Genomic DNA, 25,631 nt, shown 5'->3' on the forward strand with positions numbered 1-25,631 from the left:
AAACGAACGCTGATGTAGTAAATAACCATCATTACTAATAAAGTAAGTACTCCCAGGACCTCCCAATAATAACATTTACTTTTGATTATACTGCTATATAAATAATTTTAAAAAAAAATTACAGATACCTACTAGTTTTTTATTTAAACACAATTTATTCTATAAAATTTAACAGAAATATAAAATGTTCATTATTGTAGTAGCTATTAGGTAAATTAGTAAAATTATTATTTTCTGATTTCTTTAATGTTTTTAATTTTTATCACATCATTGCAAGATTATCAATCGTACTTATCACGATAAAAAAATATTTTGCCGCGCCAGACGAATTTTAATAATATTAATAATATTATATTATGAGTGTGAGTACTAAACCACTACGGTTCACGAATTAAGGCGATCAGACATAAAAGGCTCAAAATTCAAACCTCGAAATCCATGTTAATTATTCATAATATTATAATATAGTTTTTTTTTTAATAATACCAAATCTATAGATATTGTATCATTATCTATAAACTAGCGCTGGACATCTTTATCTTGCCTAGCCAACAGCTGCTGCTGCAGCAGGCTTGTTGAATTTCGATTGAAAATTGTAATGAAAATAATTGAACGATAAGAATTCTATCGCCGTAATAAGCCTTATTATTATTACTCGTTAGTCATTACCTACTTATTTATTAGGTACAATGTCTCATAACTCATGAGTTATTATTACGAAGGAACGGATTTATGTGTAATAAAAATATTATAGAAGTAATACATCAAATATAATTATAAAAATATCAAAACGACGTATTACATTGAATAATTACAATTTCTTTTAAATTATTCAATATTGATGGCGTCTATTAGGTCTATTAAAACGGCTAAACGATCGTTTCACATCAACCGATATAATAGGAGGCAGGAGCATAATATTTGAAGCGCGTTATATCTGAAGGCGATAATTATTAATTACAAATTTTTAGAAAGGCGTTTGCCCATCATTATTTCATTGATTGTTTCAAAATCAATTTAGCCTGATTTTTTTTCCGCAGCAGCGTGAATTTTCTTTTATACAACATTTTCTATTTGTCCGCTTACGAGTTTTAATTTTTCTATCGTTGATTAGACAGTTGCATTGGTACTATCGTTTAAGGACATAATATCTTTTGTTTCTAATTAAAAATATAAATCACTACAATATACCGATAAATGTGACTGTTTTCGTTCATCAAAAAATGGCTTGAAAACATATAAATGCGATGAAATGATAAAATATGTTTAAAAATATTTACAAATTAGTGAAATATGTAAAAATATGCAAAATAAAATTGGCGTCATTTTGCTAAGAACGATTTAAATCGTGAACATTTATGATAATTATGAAATTTTTTATATCTTGTTTTAGTAAAAATATGCATTAACATTTTATAAATCCCTAGTTATTACCGTATGTTCAATAATAAATATTATGTAATATCAAATACACAGATTTTTACTTTGTACTACGTAGTTAGTTTAGAAACTATGCTCACATATTAAATATCATATAACTGAAACTTTCATATTAATATTGGCTATTGCCTTAATAAACTCAAATAAAAATTAATAAAATTCTTATTTTCAAACAATTCGAATACAAATTAAATTTCTACACCTCTTTAATCGTATCAAATAGTAAACTGTAAATATTTACTATTCACCGTGTCAAACTCATCAATGATTCGGTCCATATTGATAAGTTTCTTTTTTGAAAAGTTTTAATTGGTATAGGTATTATAAAATTAGCTAAACTTAAATAATTATCATGGGTAACAACGTGTAAATTAAAAAAAAAAAATCGTGTTATAGACACAGCTATGGACCACTTTAACTTCACGAGTAGTGGAGTAGGATATGTCTTAGATTTTTTAGTGGTGTAAAACGACATTTTTACATCACTATAAACATCTCATGACTTATGTGATAGTGCTGACCCTCATTTACATAGGCCAATGCCCAATTTATTTACGTTACTGTTATGCCTGTTGTTGTAGTTTTCACTCGCACTCACACAGAAGCTTCTGATCGATAAAGAAACTAACATTTAGGAAATAGATGTACCTAACATGTTACGGTTAACAAAGATACCTATCAATTGTGTTAGCTTATATGATTTGAATACACATGTCGCATAGGTAGTAGGTACCTACACGTTTAACGTTTAATATCAATGTCTATGCCTACAACACGTAGAAGTCTGCGCAAACAGATTTAATCTAAATAAAGTCATTTCAGTTTTAATTTTACACTACGTAGGTATCTAGCGTTTGACAATATAATCACAGAATATTATTATATAGGTAACATTATTTAGTATCTTTGTGACGTGACGATATGATATTACTTAAGTCTTGATTTGTATAATTGTATAATGCATTCACAAATTAAGGATATATCAGTGCACTATATTTTCTTCTATTTTCTTTGATCAATGAGCTACATTAAAAATTTGTGTTCAGCCTAAGGCGGAACAAATAACATGAACATAATATCTGCGTTTGAGTGTTTTTTACGAAATTTCGATTTGACTGAAATATATTATGATCATAAAATTATAATATTTTACATTCTTGTAACTTGCACAGCATACGTTGATAAATTATAAAATAATCGATTTATCAACATAGATAATGTTCCTAAATTAAAATGTCATAGTAGGAGTAGGGCAATTCAAACTAATATTAAAGTTAACAACATACAAATACAATATTGGTTCTGCTGAAAGCAAATTTACTGCATTTCACGTCGGCCAGATAAAAAAAAACAAATAGGCAAGTACTTAAGTATTACTCGACAAAAAAAAATTGACTTGTGACATCAGACATAATATAATACTTGATTAATCTATAGGTACAGTTATAAATTGTAATACTACGTCTATGCTTATGACTAAAAAAATTAAATATACTAAACGATATTATGCTATTATGCTGGGTTAACATTATGAACTGTTGTTATTTTAAATTGTATTAGTTGAAGGATGTATAGGTATTTATTTTACTCAGGTCCGATTGGCAATTGATAGGTATCACACCGTGGCGTTATATCCGTTATGTTAAAATTAAAAATTGTAATTTTATTAGAAATAAGTAATAACCATATTATTAGTTACTACCACAAAATAAATTGTATTTATTTTGTGTTATTACTTTATTTCCGTCATGATCTTATCAAACATAACGGTATAAATATTGTTCTTATCGTGTGAAATAGGCGATAGTGGCATAGTGCAATACGACTAATACGAGTAATACGAATATTATATTGTACTTTTGCTCGATCGGTGTCATGACAACTATAAGTCTGTAAATTAGTAAGTATCTATGCAATGGTTATAATTGTTATAAACCTGAATAAGGTCTTTAAATTTTAAACTATAATGCTTTATGCTTGTCTGCTTAAGCCTAACAATTTGCGAATCTCATTCAGTCACATATACACTCTAAAAGTCTCAATATACCTACACACAAATATAAACAATTTTATTTTTTATAATTAGGTACTTAATACTTATACTTTATAATTAAAAAAAAAATACTATCACAAATTAATATTAACAGTTGTATAAAAACTTGTTGGCCGTAAATACTATTATGGTTCATCGGATAATATAAAAAATATAATTAGGTATAAAAACAAAGCAATTTGGTAATTATCTATTTAAATCGTGAAAATAATTTGTATGACAAAATACAATTTTTGAATAAAATCAATATTTTTAGTAGATAGTAGGTATTCATTGGTAAGTACAGTTTATTCTGTGTACCGTTTTCAACAGTAGCTGATTTTTTACAATTTTTAACTTAAAAAACACAGTGAATTAAGTTAACAACATTCAAGGCGATTGTCATTTGTCAATACTTTGTTGTTATTATAGAATGTTGAATTTAGTGGAGTTTGGTATAGACAATGAAAATTGATTTATTGATTAATTAAAATACTTATATTTATTGTTTATAAAGTATAAATAATATCATAATTTATAATATTACCTTTAGAGACACCCTTCCCTACCACCACTAATATGACAAAGGTTTATAATAATTGATAACTATGTCTATAAAACTTTTTCAAGTTGGCACAAAGAAAAAATAAAATTGAAACTACAGAATTACATTAAAACATTGCTCTCCAAACTATGCAAATGTAGCAAATAGGTTAGTGATAATTAGGTAAGTACGTATACCAATTCAAACACAATTCATAAGATCAGGGTCTCTGTGTTCTTTGCACAATACATTCAGTTATTTAGATAATGTATAGGTGTCTATAAATATTGCTTATAAATAATAATAATAATAATAATAATATATGTGACATTAATATCATATTTGTTTGATAAAAAAAAATCTGTTATATTGTTAACTGTTATAAACATGAACTGTTATTTAATTACTAATTATTAAAGAAATCAATAAATATATTACAATAACTTCAAATGTTTTTTTAATTTAAAAAATAAATATTAGACATCAATTTTTGACAAATTATTACTTATATACTATTGTCAATTAACACAGAGATTTTCATTAAGATTTGTTTATAGCTTACAATAGTCCAAACACCTAATAAACAAGTAATAATTATTAATAAACATGAACTAAGTACTTATAGCTAGCGGCGTATTTAGGATTTTCTTAAGAAAGGGAGAACTTAGTTCCCTAAAATTCAGACAAAGGCCTCCACTAGCCGATACATGTCTACCCTTAGGAAGGCTACAGCTCCTTCTAAAAAATTTTACCACTCTACACTAATGAGATATGAAATAACTTTTTAGTTCTTATGCAAATTATATAACTAATAGTAGTTCTCCAAAAATTGTGTATATTTTTAATGCTGGAGCCTGGTATCTCAGTCAAAAATAGTCTTTCATCATTAAAAAAAATTGGGTATACCTATTGCAACCTTTTAACACTTCAGATACTGTGTATAAGGCATTTTATAATAATGATAAACGAACATAATAAATTAAACTCTTATTTATTTATAAAATAAATACTAATTTTCTATTTTTTATGTTGCTATTATTATTGTAATTAATTAAATATAGAAATATTAAAAATATGTTTATATTTAATAAATGATAATTTCACTCATAGCTCATAGAATAATAAAGTTAAGTAACAACTAAACTGTTATACCAAGTTTTAAAAAAAAGGAAAGGGAAGGGATCTATCCCATATCTCTCTTCCATAAAATTGCCACTGATTATTATAATTAGATATAAAGAATGTATTCATATGTAATATTATTGTTTAGATCAGCGGTTCTCAAACTTTTTCAGCCTCGGAGCCTTTTTTTAAGGAGAAGTTTCTCATGGAGCCCTAAGAAATATTTAACCTGTGTTTTATGAAGCATAATTAACACAAACTGTATACATACAGACAATAATGAACGGAGCCCTTGGGAAACCATTGCGGAGCCCCAAGGACTCCGTGGAGCACAGTTTGGGAACCGCTGACTTAGATAATAACTTTTGGCACACAATTTTACTTTTTCATACAGATTGATTTACATACAGTATAATTTCATATTTAAGTAAAAAATTCAAAATTAATCAGTTTTTTTTTTTTAAGTGCATAACTTTATGTACAAACTTTCAGTCAAGCACAATATGATTTATTATAATATATATATATATTATATATAGAGGTTTTTGTTAATAGGAATGAACTTACTGAAAATATAAATGTTATTACTACTTGAAATACATTATACTTTTTCTTGATATATGTTTTATATTTATTTTTAATAAATGTATCAATACATTAGTAGAATTTTACCTTAAAAGTAATAACTACTTTGTATAATAAGATATAAACAAATATTAAACGATTAAATGCAACAATATATCTATGTTAAATAATAAAATTGTACAAAATTTGTATTACCAATCTAAACTACTAAAATGAACCATAAATCTTATTTAGATAATTTATCACAAAACATATTAATAATTTTAGATTCAGTACATTTTTAGTTAATAATAATGTAAATAACATGATAAATATTTGGAGTAACCTGTAAATTTTAACAAATTTTAAAACATAAAATTTAATGTCATGGTTATTATTGAAAAATATACATAAATCAAAATACAAATTATAAGAAAATTGCAAATACAATTTGAAAAAGTATTACATAAATATCATATTTAGCTTTTATAACAGGGAGTTATTTGTTATCTAAAATTTGAAAGCATCTTTTCTAAAAATAAAAAAAAATATGTTGAGTGAAAATATAAAACTTAATTAAATAAAAACTAATTTAAATAAATAATATTTAATTAATAAAAAAAAAAAAATTGTCAATGATTAATGATCTTTAATAAGCTGATCTTATAGTTCGATTAAAATAACAAAAACTTTATGTAGGCAAACAAATGTAGTAGTTTTTGATAATATTAAGGAGTAACTGCTCCAAAATCATGTCTAGTTTTTTTGTAGGAAACACTAGGAGTACTTCGGAACAAATTTTTTGTACGTTCAAAATCAATAACTGTATACTCTGTTATTTCTTTTTTTGGGGGAACTGGCAATGCCTTCTTTTTTTTAGTCTTACAAGCAGCAATTTCAACTTCAGTATATGTAACTTCTTCTTTAGGAATCACATAAATATTATCATCATACATTATCCCATCATTTTGGTTGGGGCTCAGCATATTTTCATACGAAGCACTGCACAGATACTCAGGATTTAACTCGAGGTAGGGAGATTCCTCATTCTTATTCGGTTCATTGTAGCTTTTTATTCCACTAAATCTAACTTCATCATAAACCTCTTCAAGTATATCGTTGCTTGTGCATGGTTGGCCAGAATAATAATGTACTTCAGAAGACATATCTTTAGCCATATTTGTATTGTTTAAAATCTAAAATAAAAATGTTTCTTTAATTAAAAATCCTTGCTATTAACCTAAATATTCTTTTTAACGAGAAAAAAGTGTATGATTGGTGTATATATTTTAACCAATCTGTCATAAGCATATAAATTATTTGTAGTATAGTGGTTGCCACTTTATGTAATTACTTAAGACACTTAAATATAAATCATAAATATTATGATGATAATTTATGATTTACATTTAAGGTTAATCAGTTAATCTGCACATAAAATCATTAAAATATACACAAAAGATACAACTCAAATATTTAAAAACTTATATGATACATTTAATTAAAAATATATTACTAATAACGATTAAAATATGAAATATATGTAATTTTTACTCATAAAATTGTACCAACCACTTAAAGAGTACAAATTATTGATTTAAATATTGTACTATTTTTTTTTTATTTTTTATTTTTTTATAGGCACACATTATAAAAATAGTATGATATTAAATGGTCAACATTTAATAAACAGATAATAAACTGGTTTACACTAAATAAAAAATATTTTATTATTATACTAATATAATAATTAAAATTAAAATATTAATTTGGTCGACAAATATATGTAATTTAGTGATTCAATGCCGATTTTCTGTAATTTTACAAAATTATATTTTAATTTATAATAGTCACTCTCAAATTATAATATTTTCCCCTTAATCCACTGCTGATACCCAACCCATTTAAGAAGTTTGTATAGGAAATACAATATTTGCGATAAAAATATTGAAAAACAAGCTGTGGAATATTTTCTTCTATTAACTAATAAAATAATTTGGTTGATTCTACAGGATAGAATCATTAAGAGGACGTGATATCTGCATGTGTTGTCTTCGTCTTACAAATGGATAACATGGCAAATTTTACGCTTAGCAGATCACGTTTTTCTACGTTAGTTTAAAAATTAGAGTGAATTGACTTCTTATAAAATTTAAAGGTAAAAATATTATTTAGACGACCTCATGGGCTTTTTAGTTTTTACTATATTTTAATTTTGAAGCAAGTTATAAGTATTTTAAAATTGTAAATTTTTTATACGTTTTAAAACACTTATAACTTGCTTCAAAATTAAAATATAGTAAAAAGCCCATGAGGTCGTCTAAATAATATTTTTACATTTAAATTTTATAAGAGATCAATTCACTCTAATTTTAAAATTACCGGGAAAAAAATGAGATCTGCTGAGCGTAAAATTTGCTATGTTATCCATTTGTAAGACGGAGACAACATATGCGGGTACGACGTCCTCTTAATGACAAAATTATATTAGCATCAGACGTTTTAAAGCAAAATTCCCAAAATAAAAAATTTTAAATCTAAAGTATAGTTAATAATCAAATTCTTTTATTTCAAATCTAATTTCAAATAGATTTATAATAATTTTTTTCTTTGAAAATACTACTAAGTGGAAAATTGAAAAAATGCAGATTTAAGTTAATATTTAACAAAATATAAATGAATTTAACTTTAAAAATTCTTGTAGCATAACTTTATAATGTTTAAATTTAATATTATTTTATTTATTCAGTGCATAATTCAGAATTAATATCTAGTATCCAATTAAATATAATCGAAGAACAATTTGAATAAATAGAGATAATTCATTTTCACTAATTTAATTTTGAAATTTTGTATAATTGATTAATTTATGTAAGGTATATGAAGTTTTCAATAAATATCTAAATCAACTAGTAAAATATAAAAATAATATTTTAAATTTCGAGTAAAATAAACACTTAATTTTTGAATAGTAAAGTTAAACATCTATTTCAAAACTATTCTAAAATGTATCAAATAGTCCTAAGTCGGCACGAGTGAATATTATTTGTTTAGAAATATTTGAAAATGAAAACATTTATTATATACTAAAATATAATAATACTAATCAACAATACCTGCAATTTTGCTTTGATAGAATTGAAAATATTTTCTGCATCTTTGCTTCTAAATGCAAATATTCCTTGGCCATAGGGAGACGAGCGTCCAGCTTCGAAACAGAACATGAAATCTTCATATCCGTAGCGTCGGATTGTGCTCAGTGGACATGTAATGTCTGATTTTTTACTTGCATAATGCATTACCAATTCACTGTCAGTGATTTCAATTTGACCATGATTTATTTCGTTACCTTTGTAATCGATGTTTGTAACCTGTAATTTGATTGTATTTTCGTACAACATTTATTAATTTTCATAAAAATATTAAAAAAAAAAAATTACGCGGTCGTACTCACTTTGAACATGACCGAACTCGAACCAGTTTTTCTCTTGCTGGATACGCAGCCCATTTTTATGTATATTTATTAATATATTACGATATAATATACAATATATACAACGCGGGCGAGCACCGAAACGAAATCGTAAGTGTATGTCCACGATATAAGAGCAGTGCGAGTATCGACGCAGAATTTAAAACTGTCGAGTGGTAACTGAAAACCGAATTGGAACGTTATTGGAAACAGGAGTGGTGGTGGAGGGCGCACACCGGAGTACCGAACGGCGCGCGGAATCGCTCGATAGTGAATACTACGTTACTACAGCAGCCAGCAGCTGATCGCACCGAGCGAGGCAAAAACTGGAAGTTAACGTCAGAGTTCAGGCAAGGTGAATAGCGGGGGTTATCATTTCAGTCCTCACCCCGCACAGTTCGTTTTATCTTATCAACCGTGAACAAACGGCCGATAGTTTGAAATGCGTTCGTGTCCTATTGAGTGTACATGATTTTATAAAACAACCAAAAATAATATCGACACACTGTAGTACACAAACACGGTTGGTAAATAACGAAGTATCGAAAGACGCCATGTACCCACAATATTAAGGAATGCACATTAAAACACAATGAGCGTTGTACGACAATACACAAATACACTTGCACGCGTATTGTGTTCGGGGGTGGTTCAATGACAGGTAGATCGAATCGATAACAAATGGATGGTGTGGCAGGACGTATATGTGTCCTTTTACCGAGAATTGCGGACTGGGTCCGAATTCCAAAAGGACGAAGACGGTTTTGTGTACCTACCCAAAACGATTAGATTATCATTGTTGTTGACCATCTTGAATTGTTGAGTATTTATGCTCGTGCGTGTAATGGATTTAATGGCCGATAGTTAGTGAAAAACGAGCAGTTTGCTCTCAACAACGGGTATCCGAGCAAACGCGTTAAATACGCACACATTTTTAACCGAAAATTCATTGGAAACACGGTCGTTTCTCACGATGACCCAAAGTGTCATTTCTTTATAATAAATCATTTTTCTGGTACCCAAGCATTCCGTCCCAATATGGTTCGACGTTCGACCTCACATTGTCTGGTCTGTTATTATTATAGAGTATAGAATATAATATATGATATAAATAAAAATAATAATTATAAAACGTATACATATAATATAATATTCTATTATTTCAGAGGTGGCCACACTACGGCCCGCCATCATTTAATAGTTTGCTCGCGAAAATATTCTATATTACAAAACTTATTTGCATAGCTATAAATAAAATTCTAATAACTTAAAAATTTAAGGGAAAATTTCGAATTTTGGGCACGGCAAAAATTTTTTTTTTATATCCCGTGGTAAAAAAATTACTGCTTTATAAGATTGTGTTGGGTTTTCACGCAACACTTTGGGGAATCGTAAAGCGACCGATATTAAAATATAGTGTATACGTCAAATATATTATTTTTAACCAGTTTTATTATTAACTGTTCGGAAGAGTATTCATTGGTTGGACTATAGATTCCTATTTGTATACAAGCATCGATTTTAGAATATCATACTAAAATAGTATATTATTTTAAAACCAATGATACAAATGACGTACGAGTTTGTTTTTTTGTTTTGTCTAATACCAATAATCGTGTGCATAATATTATATTCATCGTAATCTACTATATCCATAGGAATCATAGTTTTAATTTTTCCTTTGTCGGTACAATCCGATGATGTAAAAGATGATTTTATGTTTTCATTTTTTTATATTAATAATAACAAAAAAAATCTAGTACAGTAGTAATTGTACGTAAAAATCTAACATTAAAACTTAATGACTATATACCAACGATTAATACTTACTTTGATAATTTTTACTTATCTCTTATTATAATAACGAGTAACGACACAAATATATATATATATTTATTACGAAATTGTCTATATAAATGAAGGATAATTATTAATGATAAAATTATTATTAGTCGAAATATACTTTTATGATAATAGTAAAAAAAAAATAATCTTAAATTTCTTGAAATCAATATAACATTTCATGTTATGATTTTCATAGTTGTAGATTGTTAGTTGTTGATATTATTATTTATTTAAAAAGTAATCATTATAATAACGTTATACTAAATTATTTAATATTTATGTTTGATATGATTATTATTACTAGAACAAAACTTGTAAAAAGCTCAAAAGTGATGCACGACTTAAAATCGTCTGCAGCATGATACTTTAAAAATTAAACAATTCAGTAGGTAGAAAATTTAATGACAGTAGTAAAATAATTAATTATTATTTTTTAATTATGATACATACTAAAATATTTTTATTCAAGTTTTAATGGTTTCATTGTGAATTTAGAAGAATTTTAGGAATTAGAGTAATGCTTAATATTAATTTAATTAGTAGAGAGAAACTTATATAGATACTAATATTATACCTTAACGATTAACCATACGACAATATACTGTATGAGTACGACTTCTCGTATAACAAAGACATTTTACAAATAGCATCTGAGCAATATTTAGTTATTTCTTTTTTTCATCAATTATATACGTTATATTAGGTAATATAATTTTTATGTCCGAGAGTATGGGCTACAATCGAATTGTATGCCAAAACTTAATTTTTTTTTAATTTATAAAACTAACAATAATTTGTTATTGTTATGCCAACGAGGACATTTTCCTGTTAAATTTTACTGTCATTATAAATTAATAATTTTAAAGAATTCATTAGAATTTATTTTGATAAAAAACGTGAATTTTAGTATACCTAATATAACATTGTTTAAAATCTAGATTAAATAAAAAATAATTAGGAGATATCTTTATTATAAAGCTATAATTTATAATTGAAATTTGGAAAGTTTTGTTAAAAAAAATTTAAATGTAGTAAAGTTTTTTATTATTTTCCATTTTCTCTGAGGACAAGATGTATAAATGTAGTATTATATAGCATGCACAAAATATCCAATTTTAAAAAAATAAAGAGGAGAACGTACAAATGAACAATGGTACAATTTTGTACTATTTTCAAACATCGTAAAATGAGAAAATAATACTATGTTATAAAATATAATAATTAAGAATATGTCATTAATTTTGTGCTATAATAATTTGTACAGTGTATTCAACATTGAAAGTAGCACAAAATATTTTGAATGTCTGACCCTGAATTTCATTTGGTTTTTTTATTGTATAGGTATACAAAAAGGATTTAGTATTTTACTTATTTAAAAAATTCCACGCACCCGAAGCAAAATAATTTATTTTTTAAATTACACCGTAGTTTTTCAGTTTAAGCTTGGACTAAATTGTTTTAAACCACTTAAACATTAAAATATTTATCTATCTTAACAATAAATCAAAGTTTTAATTTATGCATGTTATATTTATAGTTTATATTTTAACAGCTAACTAAATTTTACTAAGTCCCAGTGTTTTATGTGATTTCATTTTTATGACACATCGCGTGAGTTTTCAAAAAATAATACAAAATTATTTTCATGAAATTGTTGATAAATTATTTAAAAAATTAAACGATAATGATAACTTTAACTCACTCTTAATAATAATTATTTTTAGGGGTATAAAAAGCTTTAAAGGTTAAAGTTGTTTAGAAAATTAATTTAACTAAAGTTCATACTCAAAGAGAAAGGATTACGTAATTAAAAAATAGATTGTGTTTATGAGTATGCGCAGAAAATTGTTTTTAATTTTAAATTTGCAAAATAAGAATATTATTAAGTTCTTTATTCAGTAAAAAAAATATCGAATATGAAATTCAGGGTTATATACATTCGAAGTATTTCACGCTACTAATTGTTGAACACATTATATAAAATAATTATTTTATTTTTACTTTTTTGTTGATAAATTTAATTAATTATTTTTTTTCAAAAATTCTATTGCAAAAAATATACTAATTTAAGTATATTATGCGTTATGTGCACATCAAATTATATAAAATAAAATAATAGATATTATTAACATTACCTATCGTTCATAAGTAAAAATATGAGTAATAAATAAAATAGTCAAAAATATGTTTTTTATATTTTTACATCCCATAATTTTGAATTTGTATATATAAAACAGAAATTTTATTACTATGTACTATGCATATAATCACCTTAAAAATTTGGAGTCTTTTCTTCATAATTTTAAATACTTAATACTTATTAGAATCAAATTATTGATTTAACGTTCAATAATTATATATTTATATTCGTGAAACATTATTTAGCCTCACAATTTGTTAATAAGTATGAGGGTTGCTACATAAAAAATATTGACTTAACAAAAATAAAAATGGAATTTTTCGTAAAAATATAGAAGAATAATTGCTACAGTTAATAAATTAGCCGGTCTAAATAAAATGTATATCGTACTAATATAGTCTATTCTGTCTATTATTAATTATTACTTTTAATCAATGGTAATGTGTACATATTACAGAGTCAATGCCCTTAAAAAAATCGACAACTTACTGTCTTAACATGATATTTAAAACAAAAACATATTTCATAACAAATGTGTTTTGTAGATCGACTATTATATTATTAATATCCACAGAGACCACAATACTTTATTGATACTATTTTAATAATAACATTTTAATATTTGAGTCATGGAATTCCATAATACAATTAATTTATTGATTTCAAACTTACAAATAACAGAATAAATGTATAAAATAAATTTGAATTAGAAATTTCTATTAAATATTTATAAAGATTAATAGAAAAAATATAAAATACTAATAGAAATGATTGCCGATATGACAAATTTAGTATACCATTATTCACTATTAATTTTATAAACTTCTTGGTAAGATAGAAATTATTATCAAATAAAAGATTTAAACTTCGTTGCTAAGATGTCGACTTAAAATGTTGATTTTATGGCTTTGTATAACACACCCGTAATATGAGATTTTAAAAGCTTTTGCGTGGCGAAGGGATAAACAGCGACCGTGTACTTTAAATTATTTACATTTATATCATTAACTTGAACGTTTAGGTCACGAATTTCTTGAGGGGAGCAGGGGATTCAAAATTATTTTTACAGTTCGCATAAATATAACATAAAAGAAGCTCTATAATTTAAATGGAAAAATGTAAATTTTCAACCTTATTCAATATTCAATTAAAATAATATTATACAAAAAATATTTAATGAATCGTTCGTTATTATTATATAATTTTTCGGGGAATATATTAATTCGAAAAATGACGTCACATTAATTTTATTGCCTTTTTTTTAATCTCATATTCATTTATTTTATTCACTCATCTCCCCTCAAGATAATATTTTGTATGTTTGATATTTTTTGTTTTGGTATATCTAAATGACTAGTAATTTGATTCATGATTCTCAAATAATCTAGCAAACACTCTTTTCATACGTTAACATATTTACATATTTATAATAGTTAAGTCCTCTGCTAAGTGACTGCCTTTCGTAATTTTGTTAAAATATATTCATCATGATCAAGTATATAACAGTAATAATGATGTATAGTGTATATAAGTACTAATTCCTAGTATTGTTAAGATATTCTTTTACATACTGTTCATTTAAAATATAAATTAAATTAAGTAAAAAGTGTTTTCCTCTTATATTTTTTAAGACTTATTTATACATACAGTATTATTTATTACATTACAAATAGATATAATAATAACTGAAACTTTGAAAACTTATAAAATAAATTAAGTGTTGGCACGTGCGGTATAATAATATTTTATGGTTGTATTTATATAGGTTATACTGGTTACAGATTTAATAAAATATATATTCATTCATTAAACGATATCAATGGTCGATATAATATAAAATGTTATAATATACGATTAGATTTTGTTAATATGATTTGAATCCTAATTTTATATATGTAGATCAATTACGTACAACATGAAGTATATATAGATATTTATTGTTTTTTTTATATTGTAGTACAATAGGTCAAAATCATCGATATAAACACTCATCCGTTGTCTACAGTTAATGATAGTTGGGAGAAAGATAAGGTTAAAGTTCACTGAATTTTATCAGTACTCGCCTGTGTCTACAACATAAGCAGTGTAAAAACTTAATACTGGACCATTTTTAATAAATATATTATTAGATATATATTAGTTGTCTGTAAATATTAATATTATAACGCCGATAACAGAAAACACTGAAGTAAAACAAAATACAATAAGCAGACAAACATTTTGTTTAGGTATCAAATTCATAAAAAAACGCTAAGTTTTTTCCATACCTAGTATTAAAAAATAACATATTCTGCATTGAAAAATATTATATATTTATACTTAATTTATTTTTCAATCATTTCTAAACAGCTTAGAAAAACTATTCATTTAGCATTATATGTAATACATAACCAATATACATGACCCTTATTAAATGGGTTTTGGTGTCCCTACTTATTCTAACTACCTGCTCTAAATATCTATAATCTACAGACTAAAGATTATCTTTAATAAAATCTACCTATTGAACATACTTTATTTAATATGAGCTAAAATAATTTTCTCATCGTCCTCATTAACTAATCAATTTTTAAGTAGTCTGTTTTAATATTAAATAATGATATAAAAAAAAGTAACAAATAGTTAACTAAGTAGTTTGGGAAAGGATAATCGTGCAGCATTTATTGTATAAGTACATATTATAATGTTATAATATTGTCTATTAAGTTTTTAAACGATTAAAAGGTCTTTAAATTTATAAATTATAACATTTAAAATAGAATAAATAATAACAATAATAATAATACTTAAATATAATTTCATCGTTTCTTAATTGTCATTAGATTATATTGATCCTAATGGATATATAATACGTTTATATTCCCAAGCATTATCTATTGTCATAATAGGTTATTAGGAATCCTAATATAAGGAAAGGTGTAAATTCAGTGAGTTAAGAAACAAAAACACCCCATTCCAGGGTGTTATAACTTATGCAGTTTTAGTGTTACATAAATACTATAACCTGTTATGTAATTAATAAGATGGCGAAAATTCATAGACTGGGTTGCTAAATCTCTAATCTAGTATTTCCGGCGTGTATAAATTATAAGCCCCTCCATCGGATAAATTGATAATAATAATAAAAATAATAAATAAAAACTAGCAGGTAGTACATAAAGCTATGTGATCTATATTTTTTTTTATAAGAATTGAAAAACAGGTAACACTGTTATAATAATACTCTAATCGTTAACGTAAAAAATAATAAAAAATGGTAAAATAAAAATATATTATCATAGAATTTTTTGTAATTTTTATTGGTTCTTATTGTATTAGGAAATTATACTCTAAGGAATATATGAATATTATATTTTGAAATTAGGTTTGAAATTAAAGAAAGATAATAATCATAGTATTTCAAAAACAAGTTTTTTCAATTTTTAATTTTGTCATAAACATTAAACAATGTTGTCTGTGATCAATCTTTGAAGTGAATATAGCCATGTTGATAACGTAATTAAACGAAAAAACGTATAAATATAGTATTATCAAATATATAAATACAAGACAAAATGTATACATCCGGTCTCTGATAAATAAACTGGTTTTTCTCTTTTAAAAAAATTATTTATTTGCCGACAACGAATTATGAATGTTATACATAGCTAGTATGTACTAAAATTTAATAGATGATGAAGAGCACGTATATTTGTTTAGATAACTTAATATGGTAGTAAGATTTCAAAAAGTTATATAATAATTACGTAATCAAAACATCATAAACATGAAACGATCTACACACGGTATTAAATTAGCTGAACGTTATTTTCAGAATAAGTTCAAAGTTGAAAGTACTTAAACGTTACATATTGCTTTTAACAATATAATTTAATCCAAAATTTACAACTGTTTGTATTATTATTTTTTTTAGGTAGCATTTTGTTTAAAATATGTTATATTTAAATTAATATTAATATTTAAAAATGTAGTCCATTTTCAATTACCTACAGAATAATTTACTTTTTTGGTGTTTTAAACGAATTTTAACTGAAAACGCTTTAATATTAAATTTTTCTAATGTGTTTCTGATAGTTTTGTGCTGATGTAAGAATATGATTCATTTTTTCAATAATCTATTTTTAAATCAAATATTTATTTATTTTTTATAAACTATTTTTACTATAAGAACCACTGATGAATCTTATATTAAATTATTAATGTTGGTATCGCACATTTTATTTTTATGAATTTATGAAATAAATATTTCGTTACTTTTGTATTAAATTTATGAACTTATATCTAGTTTTCACCAAATTGGTTGTCGGTTAACTAAACTTTACACATACGGACACGCATTCAAGAGTATTTCCCACATTATCTTTATGATTGTTTCATTGTCGTCAGTGTAATTTACGAAATAGCAAACTTATGCTACTTAATCCTATTTAACTGGTGTAGCTTTTATTGTTGATTCTTACACGTCTTATTATTACCTTTTTTGTTGTTCAAAGTACTAAGTAGAAAATATACTGTATAATATATTTATCTGATATTTTTATTTTTTATAATATAAAATAAAATAATAGATTTTAGGATTTTTTTGTGTCTATTTAATTTATCATACTAGTTTACAGACGTAAATATGGTTTCGTTATATTCATCGAACAGTCAAAGATTAGTGTTAAAAGAATTCTACTAATCTTAAGGCATACTCATATTATAACAACTTTTATACTTTATACGCGTTGTCCCCCCTCTCCACTCGTATTAGAGTACATGCAACGGTAATTGGCATGTCAGTCCAAAAACCCATTAAACGAAAAGGGTCCTACTCGGTGACGCAACCAGGAAAGTGTGTTTAGGGGTTATAATATCCAAGGTTCAAATAACCCGAAATATGAGATTTGTTTACAAATCTTAATATTATGTAGAGTATATTATATAGTTGCATGATTTTTATTTCAATCTCTGATTACAATATTTTAAAATTTTTTTTTAAATTCATAACTGTCCTAAAGCTTATCCCGATCAATCACAGGTTTCGCTCTTTTTTTATTTTACTAGCTACGTCAACTAAAATACTCGTACATCATATAGTAGATCGGTAGATCGCGACCCGTTTTATGAGCGGATTTTCATAGGTATAAATAATAAATATTATAATATTAATTGCCATGAACGAAAAAACTAAATTTAAAGACATTTTAATTTCGTGTTCGAGTTATTATTAATTATCTGTACGCCGTACAGCAGTAATCTGTTGTTTATATCTTTATAAAATCCATAACTCTGCGCGGGGAAATTTTTATTCGCAATTTTTATCATTTTTAACATTTATATTATTTAATGTGTTGACGGGAAACGTAGTGCTAACCTAACCTATCTATTCTATAGACAAACGCAATAACATTAAAAAAATTATAATTTGAGGCTGAATAAACCGTCGGATTCGGCGAGACGGACGCGGCGGTGCGTTATGATGGAAAAAAAATCAATATTTTTCGGGACCGTGCACAGAATCAACATTTTTCCTCTGAGTCACTTTGACGTGTCCTTGACGTCTTCACGCGGACGTCTACGGTCGTTCGTTTTTTTTTTCACGTAGTGGACGCGGCACGGCCGGAAAAACTTTCTCAGCGCGGGACGGTCGTCGTATTGATCTGCCGCCCACTTTCGCATCCGGCGCTCGTTAAAAGGTCGGTAACGCGCGTTTCGTTCGGCTCCCCCCCAGCGCCCGCCAACGGAGCCGCCACCACTACCGCCCGCGCCGTCCACCACTCCGCCGGCTCGACGCGGCGGTGGCGGCGACGGCGGCGGCGGCGGCGGCGGCGACTTGGCGCGGGTTCCCTGTCGTGTTGGCCGTCGTCTCGGCGAACCGCGCGTGGCCGCGGTGGCACGGCCGGCTGGGCAGGCAAGCGGGCGACGGGCGCGCCAAACACAGCGGCCGGTCGGCCATGCATCTCAGCCGTTCGCACTCGTGCTGCATCCCATCGTTTCTGGTGCACTTACAGCCGACGATCAGCCGGCCGTTTCGGAATTCGAACCGGTCGAATTCGGCGGTCGGCCGGTTCTCGTCGCACGCCGTTTTGGATCTGGGCATAATACGAAATTATTATTCGTTCACGCACTGCCCCGCGCGGACTGCCGTCTAGAACGTTCGATGTGATGACGTAACGGTCGTAGAGTATCTGTGCATAATAGAATAACATATCATATCGACTGGAAAAATAGTTTTCCACGCGCGGAATCAGAAAAAGTTCATAATTGTTACTGTTAGTTATTATTAATGTTAATTATGTTTTATTGATTTTACACACACACATATATTATATGTGTGTGTGTGTGTGTGTGTGTGTAAACAGCGGAGACTCGAGAGTGGTCACGGAAGGAGTTTATTGGCTCGACTCGGATCCGCATAATATAGGTTTAAGGAGACTACGGGAATAATAGTACCTATATAATATATATAAATATATTATATACCTATATCGTTTTTTTCGTCAATTCGTGTACAAAAAAGTATAAATATATTTTCTAGTGTATAATTTCGAACTCATAAACGCATGTCGTTTAAAAGTTTTTAATCCGTACGTCAGTATTAACGATTCGGGCAAAGATCTTTTTTTCTAATGCTTCAGAATTTAGCTTAAACGTTGATCCGTATGAGTGAAAAATATGTGTTGGACGATCCTGATCTTTTTAATGGTGTTTTTACGCATATTTGTTGGTTTTTGAAAATTTAAGTTTTTAAGATTTTTTCACGATTTATTTTGAAGTGAACGTAAATTGTAGCACAAATTGATTTGTTCCAATAAAAACTAGCATGTTAGTGTTGTTAAAAATATGTAGTAGCCTGCAGATTGTGTCGAACGTATATATTATTATACGTCTCAATCGCTTATTTCATATAAACAAATAATTAATGAGGCGATAACAGTATTTCTTTTAATATTATAATATATTAATAATTACTGTATACAGCACGTTTCAATTATATCATTGTATCAGCTGTAAGAAATACATTTTAAACGCGTTTCAATAATGCATATTTTAAGAATTATAACTATAAGGCATAATTTGCATATTTTTTAGAGCATTTTTAAAGGAATTTTAATCCCAATCCTATTCATAACCGTAATCGATGGTAATGATAATAATACAGTTCACAAAGAATTTCATAACAATGGTAGTATGATATACATTGGTACCTACGCTTAAAGTTGCAGTTATTCAATATTATTATATATCCATGACTGGTAGAGCCACGGTGAAAAGAGTTAACTGAATGTTTTAATATTGATCTCAACATTTTTAGTGACGTTACTGATACGTATAAATAGGTACATATAACGCAGGGCCTGCGTCGCAGGCGGCAGTTTAAACATGCTTACACTATTTCTTAACACTTTCACTAGTATACATAATAATACGTGTTGTGTTGACGCTTTATATATTATTATTATTTTCATAGATTATCAAACTGTATAAGTCATAATTTTTTTTATATCTATATAGACTGAAATATTATTTTATATAAGTACCTACTTAAAAAAAAATTCTCGCACACGTAATAACTAATATTTTAAGTAAACCAAAGATATTTTGTACATGTAGTATTACAACTGGATGGAAATCATGATAGTATTGTTTCCATCAATATGTAAATGTATTTCTCTTAACTAGGTAGTTGATTTTCAACATGTTCGAAAAATGTGTTTAAAAAAAAATCATTGAAAACTTGAAAAAATCAAGTACACATTTATGATTGCCCTAATAAGCCTAATGGGTTACATTATATAGTTACACATGTACACCCTCACGATTCCGCTCTTTCATAGCTATAATATGTATAACTGCTTTATAGGTACATAAATAGGTAGTGACGTCAAGTTCAGTTAAAAAAGATGGTTTAATTCTCACTAAATCCCACCCACCCATCTAATTCATTACTCCCAAACTTAAGAAAATATTTAAAATACTTGACCACAGAAATCCGCTCGAAACCAAACCTCTCACGACGATTTTGTTAAATTAATTTTAAAAAATTGTAATTTTATTACATTTTTCTATTTCAATAAAAAACACTGTTTAGTGTTCATAAACATTTTGATAACATGTTAGCATACATTAATAAAATATTATTTTAGTTTTTACTAATTTACTATTTATTATGTAAAAATAAAATGTTAGTACATAAACATGAAAATATTTTGAGGTGTTTTATAATATTAGTTTATAACTTCAGTTAAAATAAAGTTTACTTAATATTAGGTTAGATGTTTTTTTTTTTTTTTACCAAGGTAATACATTACTGGTAATTAGTGGTAACTGCTTAAGTCTCTAGTAACTATTTTTTCCTACTCACTTAAGACCCACCCACTCACAATTTAAGGAGGTTCAAATGCATACTCGTCATCACTGTAAGTATGTAGGTAACATAGTGTAATTATGTTTTTTTTTTTTTTTATTCCTCTTCATTAAAACAAATTTTAAACGTTCTACAAAATATAGCATATTTTTTATGATAAACAAACTGTTTTATACTTATACTTTGAACATATTTGTTCATCTTATATTTGTATAGAAATAATAATAGAAACCGAAATAATAATGAGATAGGTCAAAGTTGATTTATTAGTTGTTTGTATTTTTTTTCTTTCCGAGAAGTCGAGAACAATATGAAACTCTGTATTTCGATATTATTGTTAAACCACCATTATGTACTCTAGTACTCGTTACTTATAAATTATAATAAATGCAGGAAGTAAATCGTTTTGTATTTTTTCAGTTACTAACAGGCATGTATAGAACTATAAAAGCGGAAAATACGGGGCTACTTATAACACCCTTGTTCAAAATATTTTTCTGTACACGTGCCTAAGCTACAATGAATACATACAATAGCCAGTCATAGTATAGTGAATACAATTGTACTTGTTTATCACATTTTTGAATAATGATCGTTTTAAACATTAACAAAATTGCTATATAAGCCGTATCATTTTAAGTATAAAGGTTAATTTTTGTTTTCAATTCTCAGATACTTGGGTATTATAACATTTTAAAAATGTACCTATTATAAAAATTATTATTTGAAACGTACCAAACCACGCTAAGAACATTTGTCTTAGAATTAGTATAACTTATAAAAGATTTGATAATAAATGTAATCTTTACTGAAAAAACAAATGTTTGGAGATTCTATTTAATTTATAATATTATTCTTTCTCTTTGTATGATTTTTTTATATAATATATGAGCTAGAGAGCTAAATTATTCTTTATGTAAATCATGTTATCTTATATTAATTAGATAACTTTGGTTTTAAATTAATAATGTTTAAAGACAGGTATTCTAATCGGTTCTACTTTATAACTATAATTTTTAGTAGAAAAAATATACTATTCAAATATTTTTGATTATCAAAAATATAATGTTAATGCGCACATTGGACTTCTAATAAGAACTAATCGAATTCAAACTAATTGATTCGTTATCTTTGTTTAATATATACGCACATCGTATCAAATGTTGTATTAATCATTGGACCAAAAAATGAGTCATTATTCATAATTCATTAAAATATATTTACTCTAAACTTATATTCAATTTAAAAGAATAAAACGTCCATCTCTGGTGAAACTTCAAATTAGTCATTTTATTATATCTACATCATTATTTTTATTTGCGATAAACCAATAAAAATTTTCAACATTATAAAGTGTTAATAATATCATGAGAAGTTTGTCGTAAAACCAAAATAGTAAAATCAAAAACGATTTAAAAGCATATTAAACAAATATCATAAAATATACTATTTGTTTAATTTGTTTATTATAGATAAATAATTTACAAATTATGTGGAAATATTGAGTTTCACTTGGAAAATAAATATATCGGTATATAATATTTTATTTTTAATCTAGATCTCTTTTTTTTTTTTTTTTATCCGTTTTAGAACTTGGGTAATATATAATTAGTTGTACTTTTGGCAAATTGCAATAAATAAATTCTAAACATGTAATTAGTTTAACGTTTATTATATAAAAGGTAAATAAATAATAGACTTTATTACAAAGAAAAATTTTTAGTCGAACTTATAAAAAGTGTTTCAATTAGTATATAAAATATTAAAAAACTAGGAAAAGTTAGGTACCTACACTAAGTACTCTAAACGTCAAATAACTTAAATAATTATTATCTAAAATTTAAAAGCTAGCTGAATTATATTTTAATTTACTAATGAAACTATATTTTATACCTCCGCGTGACTAGAATTAACTGAATACTGAGGATAAATATACTTTACACTCCTTTATAAACTTTAAAGTTCTACAACTATAGGTACTTATCATGTACTATTGTGTTTCGTAAATTACTTTACAAATGAGCTCTTAAGATATTGTCTGATTATACCAATAAAATAAAAATAAAAACGGCAGTATAATATAACAACAAAAGCAACAAAATACAAATGTAAAAGAAAACAAAATAGTAATTTTCCACTTTTTTTATTGTACTATTTTGTTTTCTTTTACATTTGTATTTTGTTGTTTTTGTTGTTATATTATACTGTCATTTTTATTTTTATTTTATTAGTATAATCAGAAAAAAACATTACGATTTTAAATTTGTTAAACGTACAGTTGTATTATAAACTCAATTTTAAAATATATTCTTGTTTTAAAGCTATTAAATATAAAAAGTTAAAAACCAAATTCAAAACTTTAACAGTTTATAAGCGATTTGTGAAAGTGCTAATTTTAAATCTAGGATTCTCGTATATAACCGTAATAAATTCAAGAGTCTGATGAGCGATGGATGCGCGCATCACAGTATAATCAGCATAAGTGAAAACTGCGACCTTGACTCAATATTATCGTATTAATATATATTTTTAGTATTTTATTAATGAAAATGTAATGCACCTGAAAATTTGGCTTTGAACATTTATTATTTTATAATAAAGTATTATTTGAGTTCCTTTAATATATATCTATTGTTTTTGTGGCAATAATTAACGTAATATTCAATTTTTTTGTAATTGGAATTCTAATCTAAAAAGATTTAAATTAATAATTTTGATTTATTAATTTTTTTACGCAACAATGATTGTTATTATTTTGACATGATTATTACCGAATAATTAATTTTTTATTTTTATTTCACCTATTTTTTTTCGGTCTCGAATACCAATTAATATATAATTTTATGATTTAATATTGACATACTGTCCACTACCACTAGCCAAATGTTAAGCCACGCACGTCCACCCTGAACCCAACACGATTTATTTTCGTACATGCTTATATGCGCACATACTCAACATAGACGCACATACACACACATACACGTACTGACGTACTACGTACAATAACCACATCCCACATTACTTGTATATTATTATATAGTGTTAATATGGTTTATATATTCCATGTTATTTAAATATTAATATTGTGTCATTGTTATCAATAAATAATGGACAATTTGATGTTTCCTACAAACATGGAAAAATATTAACATAATTTATACAATGTAATTGAAAAAATAAATAGAATGGTATCATTTAAATCATTTGGTCATTGTTTAGTTTTTTTTAATAAAATCTATAGAAATGTAACTAATTATTAATTTTTGATAAAATATAAAATGATTTATATGATATTACAATAAGCTAATTGATTTTAAAAAAATTCTGTCTACGCCACTACAGCATTATTTAGTCCCTATATGACGTTTATATATACCAACATACACGTGTCTAGTGTCAACTGATTTTTCACTTGAAGAAGTAAGTAAGAATAAGATACATCTCAATCTACTTATCCTGCCTGGTTACCAATTTTTTTCAAATTACATAATTTCAATATGCTAAATTTTCAATAATATTTTATATTTAGTCATATCACATTCATTAAAAATTTAAAAATTGTTATTGTTAAATAAACAAACTATATATTCATATCACCTTAAGGGCTGATATCTATTTCGTATACTTTCATATTCACCTTCATGCTGTAATTTATTTCATTCTACGTTATGGCTAAAGGTATTGAATACATGTATCTGAAGGTTAAATAGAATAACTTCAAACAAATCTTAAATTAATACAAGAAAAATAATTTAATAGTATTATTAACAATTATTAAGAAATAGGTTCTTAATGTGCTTCAATCTCTACTTAAGTCTTAATCATAATGTATAACTTTTAATTTACCAGTTATCACTAGATGTTTTGCAATTATTATAATTTACTTCTTACCAATAGTTACAATTATTATTTTTAAACTAAAAATTATAAAATTATTTATTGAAATCAAAATAATTTTCATCTCTATTTTAATTTCAAAAATAAACAATATCATTTATCAATGTTGAATGACGAATCTTCACTGACGATAAAGATATTAACAACATATCTATGAACGATACTATCTGTCATCTGACTATCTAACAATATCAATACTAGGGACGAATTTTAATTTATAAT

General features: G+C 26.2%; 1 protein-coding gene and 1 pseudogene across 1 annotated transcript; both read right to left on the minus strand.

The window, feature by feature from the left end:
• Nucleotides 1–6,430: 6,430 nt before the first annotated feature.
• Nucleotides 6,431–9,210, minus strand: LOC112592204. The gene is made up of 3 exons (XM_025336218.1): nucleotides 9,157–9,210; nucleotides 8,819–9,073; nucleotides 6,431–6,898 (listed from the first exon to the last, which is right to left on the minus strand). Exons 1-3 carry the CDS (start codon nucleotides 9,208–9,210, stop codon nucleotides 6,431–6,433), a joined length of 777 nt encoding a protein of 258 aa, XP_025192003.1.
• A 9,469-nt stretch (nucleotides 9,211–18,679) lies between these two features.
• LOC112592198 lies at nucleotides 18,680–19,241 on the minus strand (annotated as a pseudogene).
• Nucleotides 19,242–25,631: the final 6,390 nt, after the last annotated feature.

Source organism: Melanaphis sacchari, unplaced genomic scaffold (genome assembly GCF_002803265.2).
Source record: "Melanaphis sacchari strain LSU unplaced genomic scaffold, SCAv2.0 Contig15_pilon_pilon, whole genome shotgun sequence".
Lineage (NCBI taxonomy): Eukaryota > Metazoa > Arthropoda > Insecta > Hemiptera > Aphididae > Melanaphis > Melanaphis sacchari.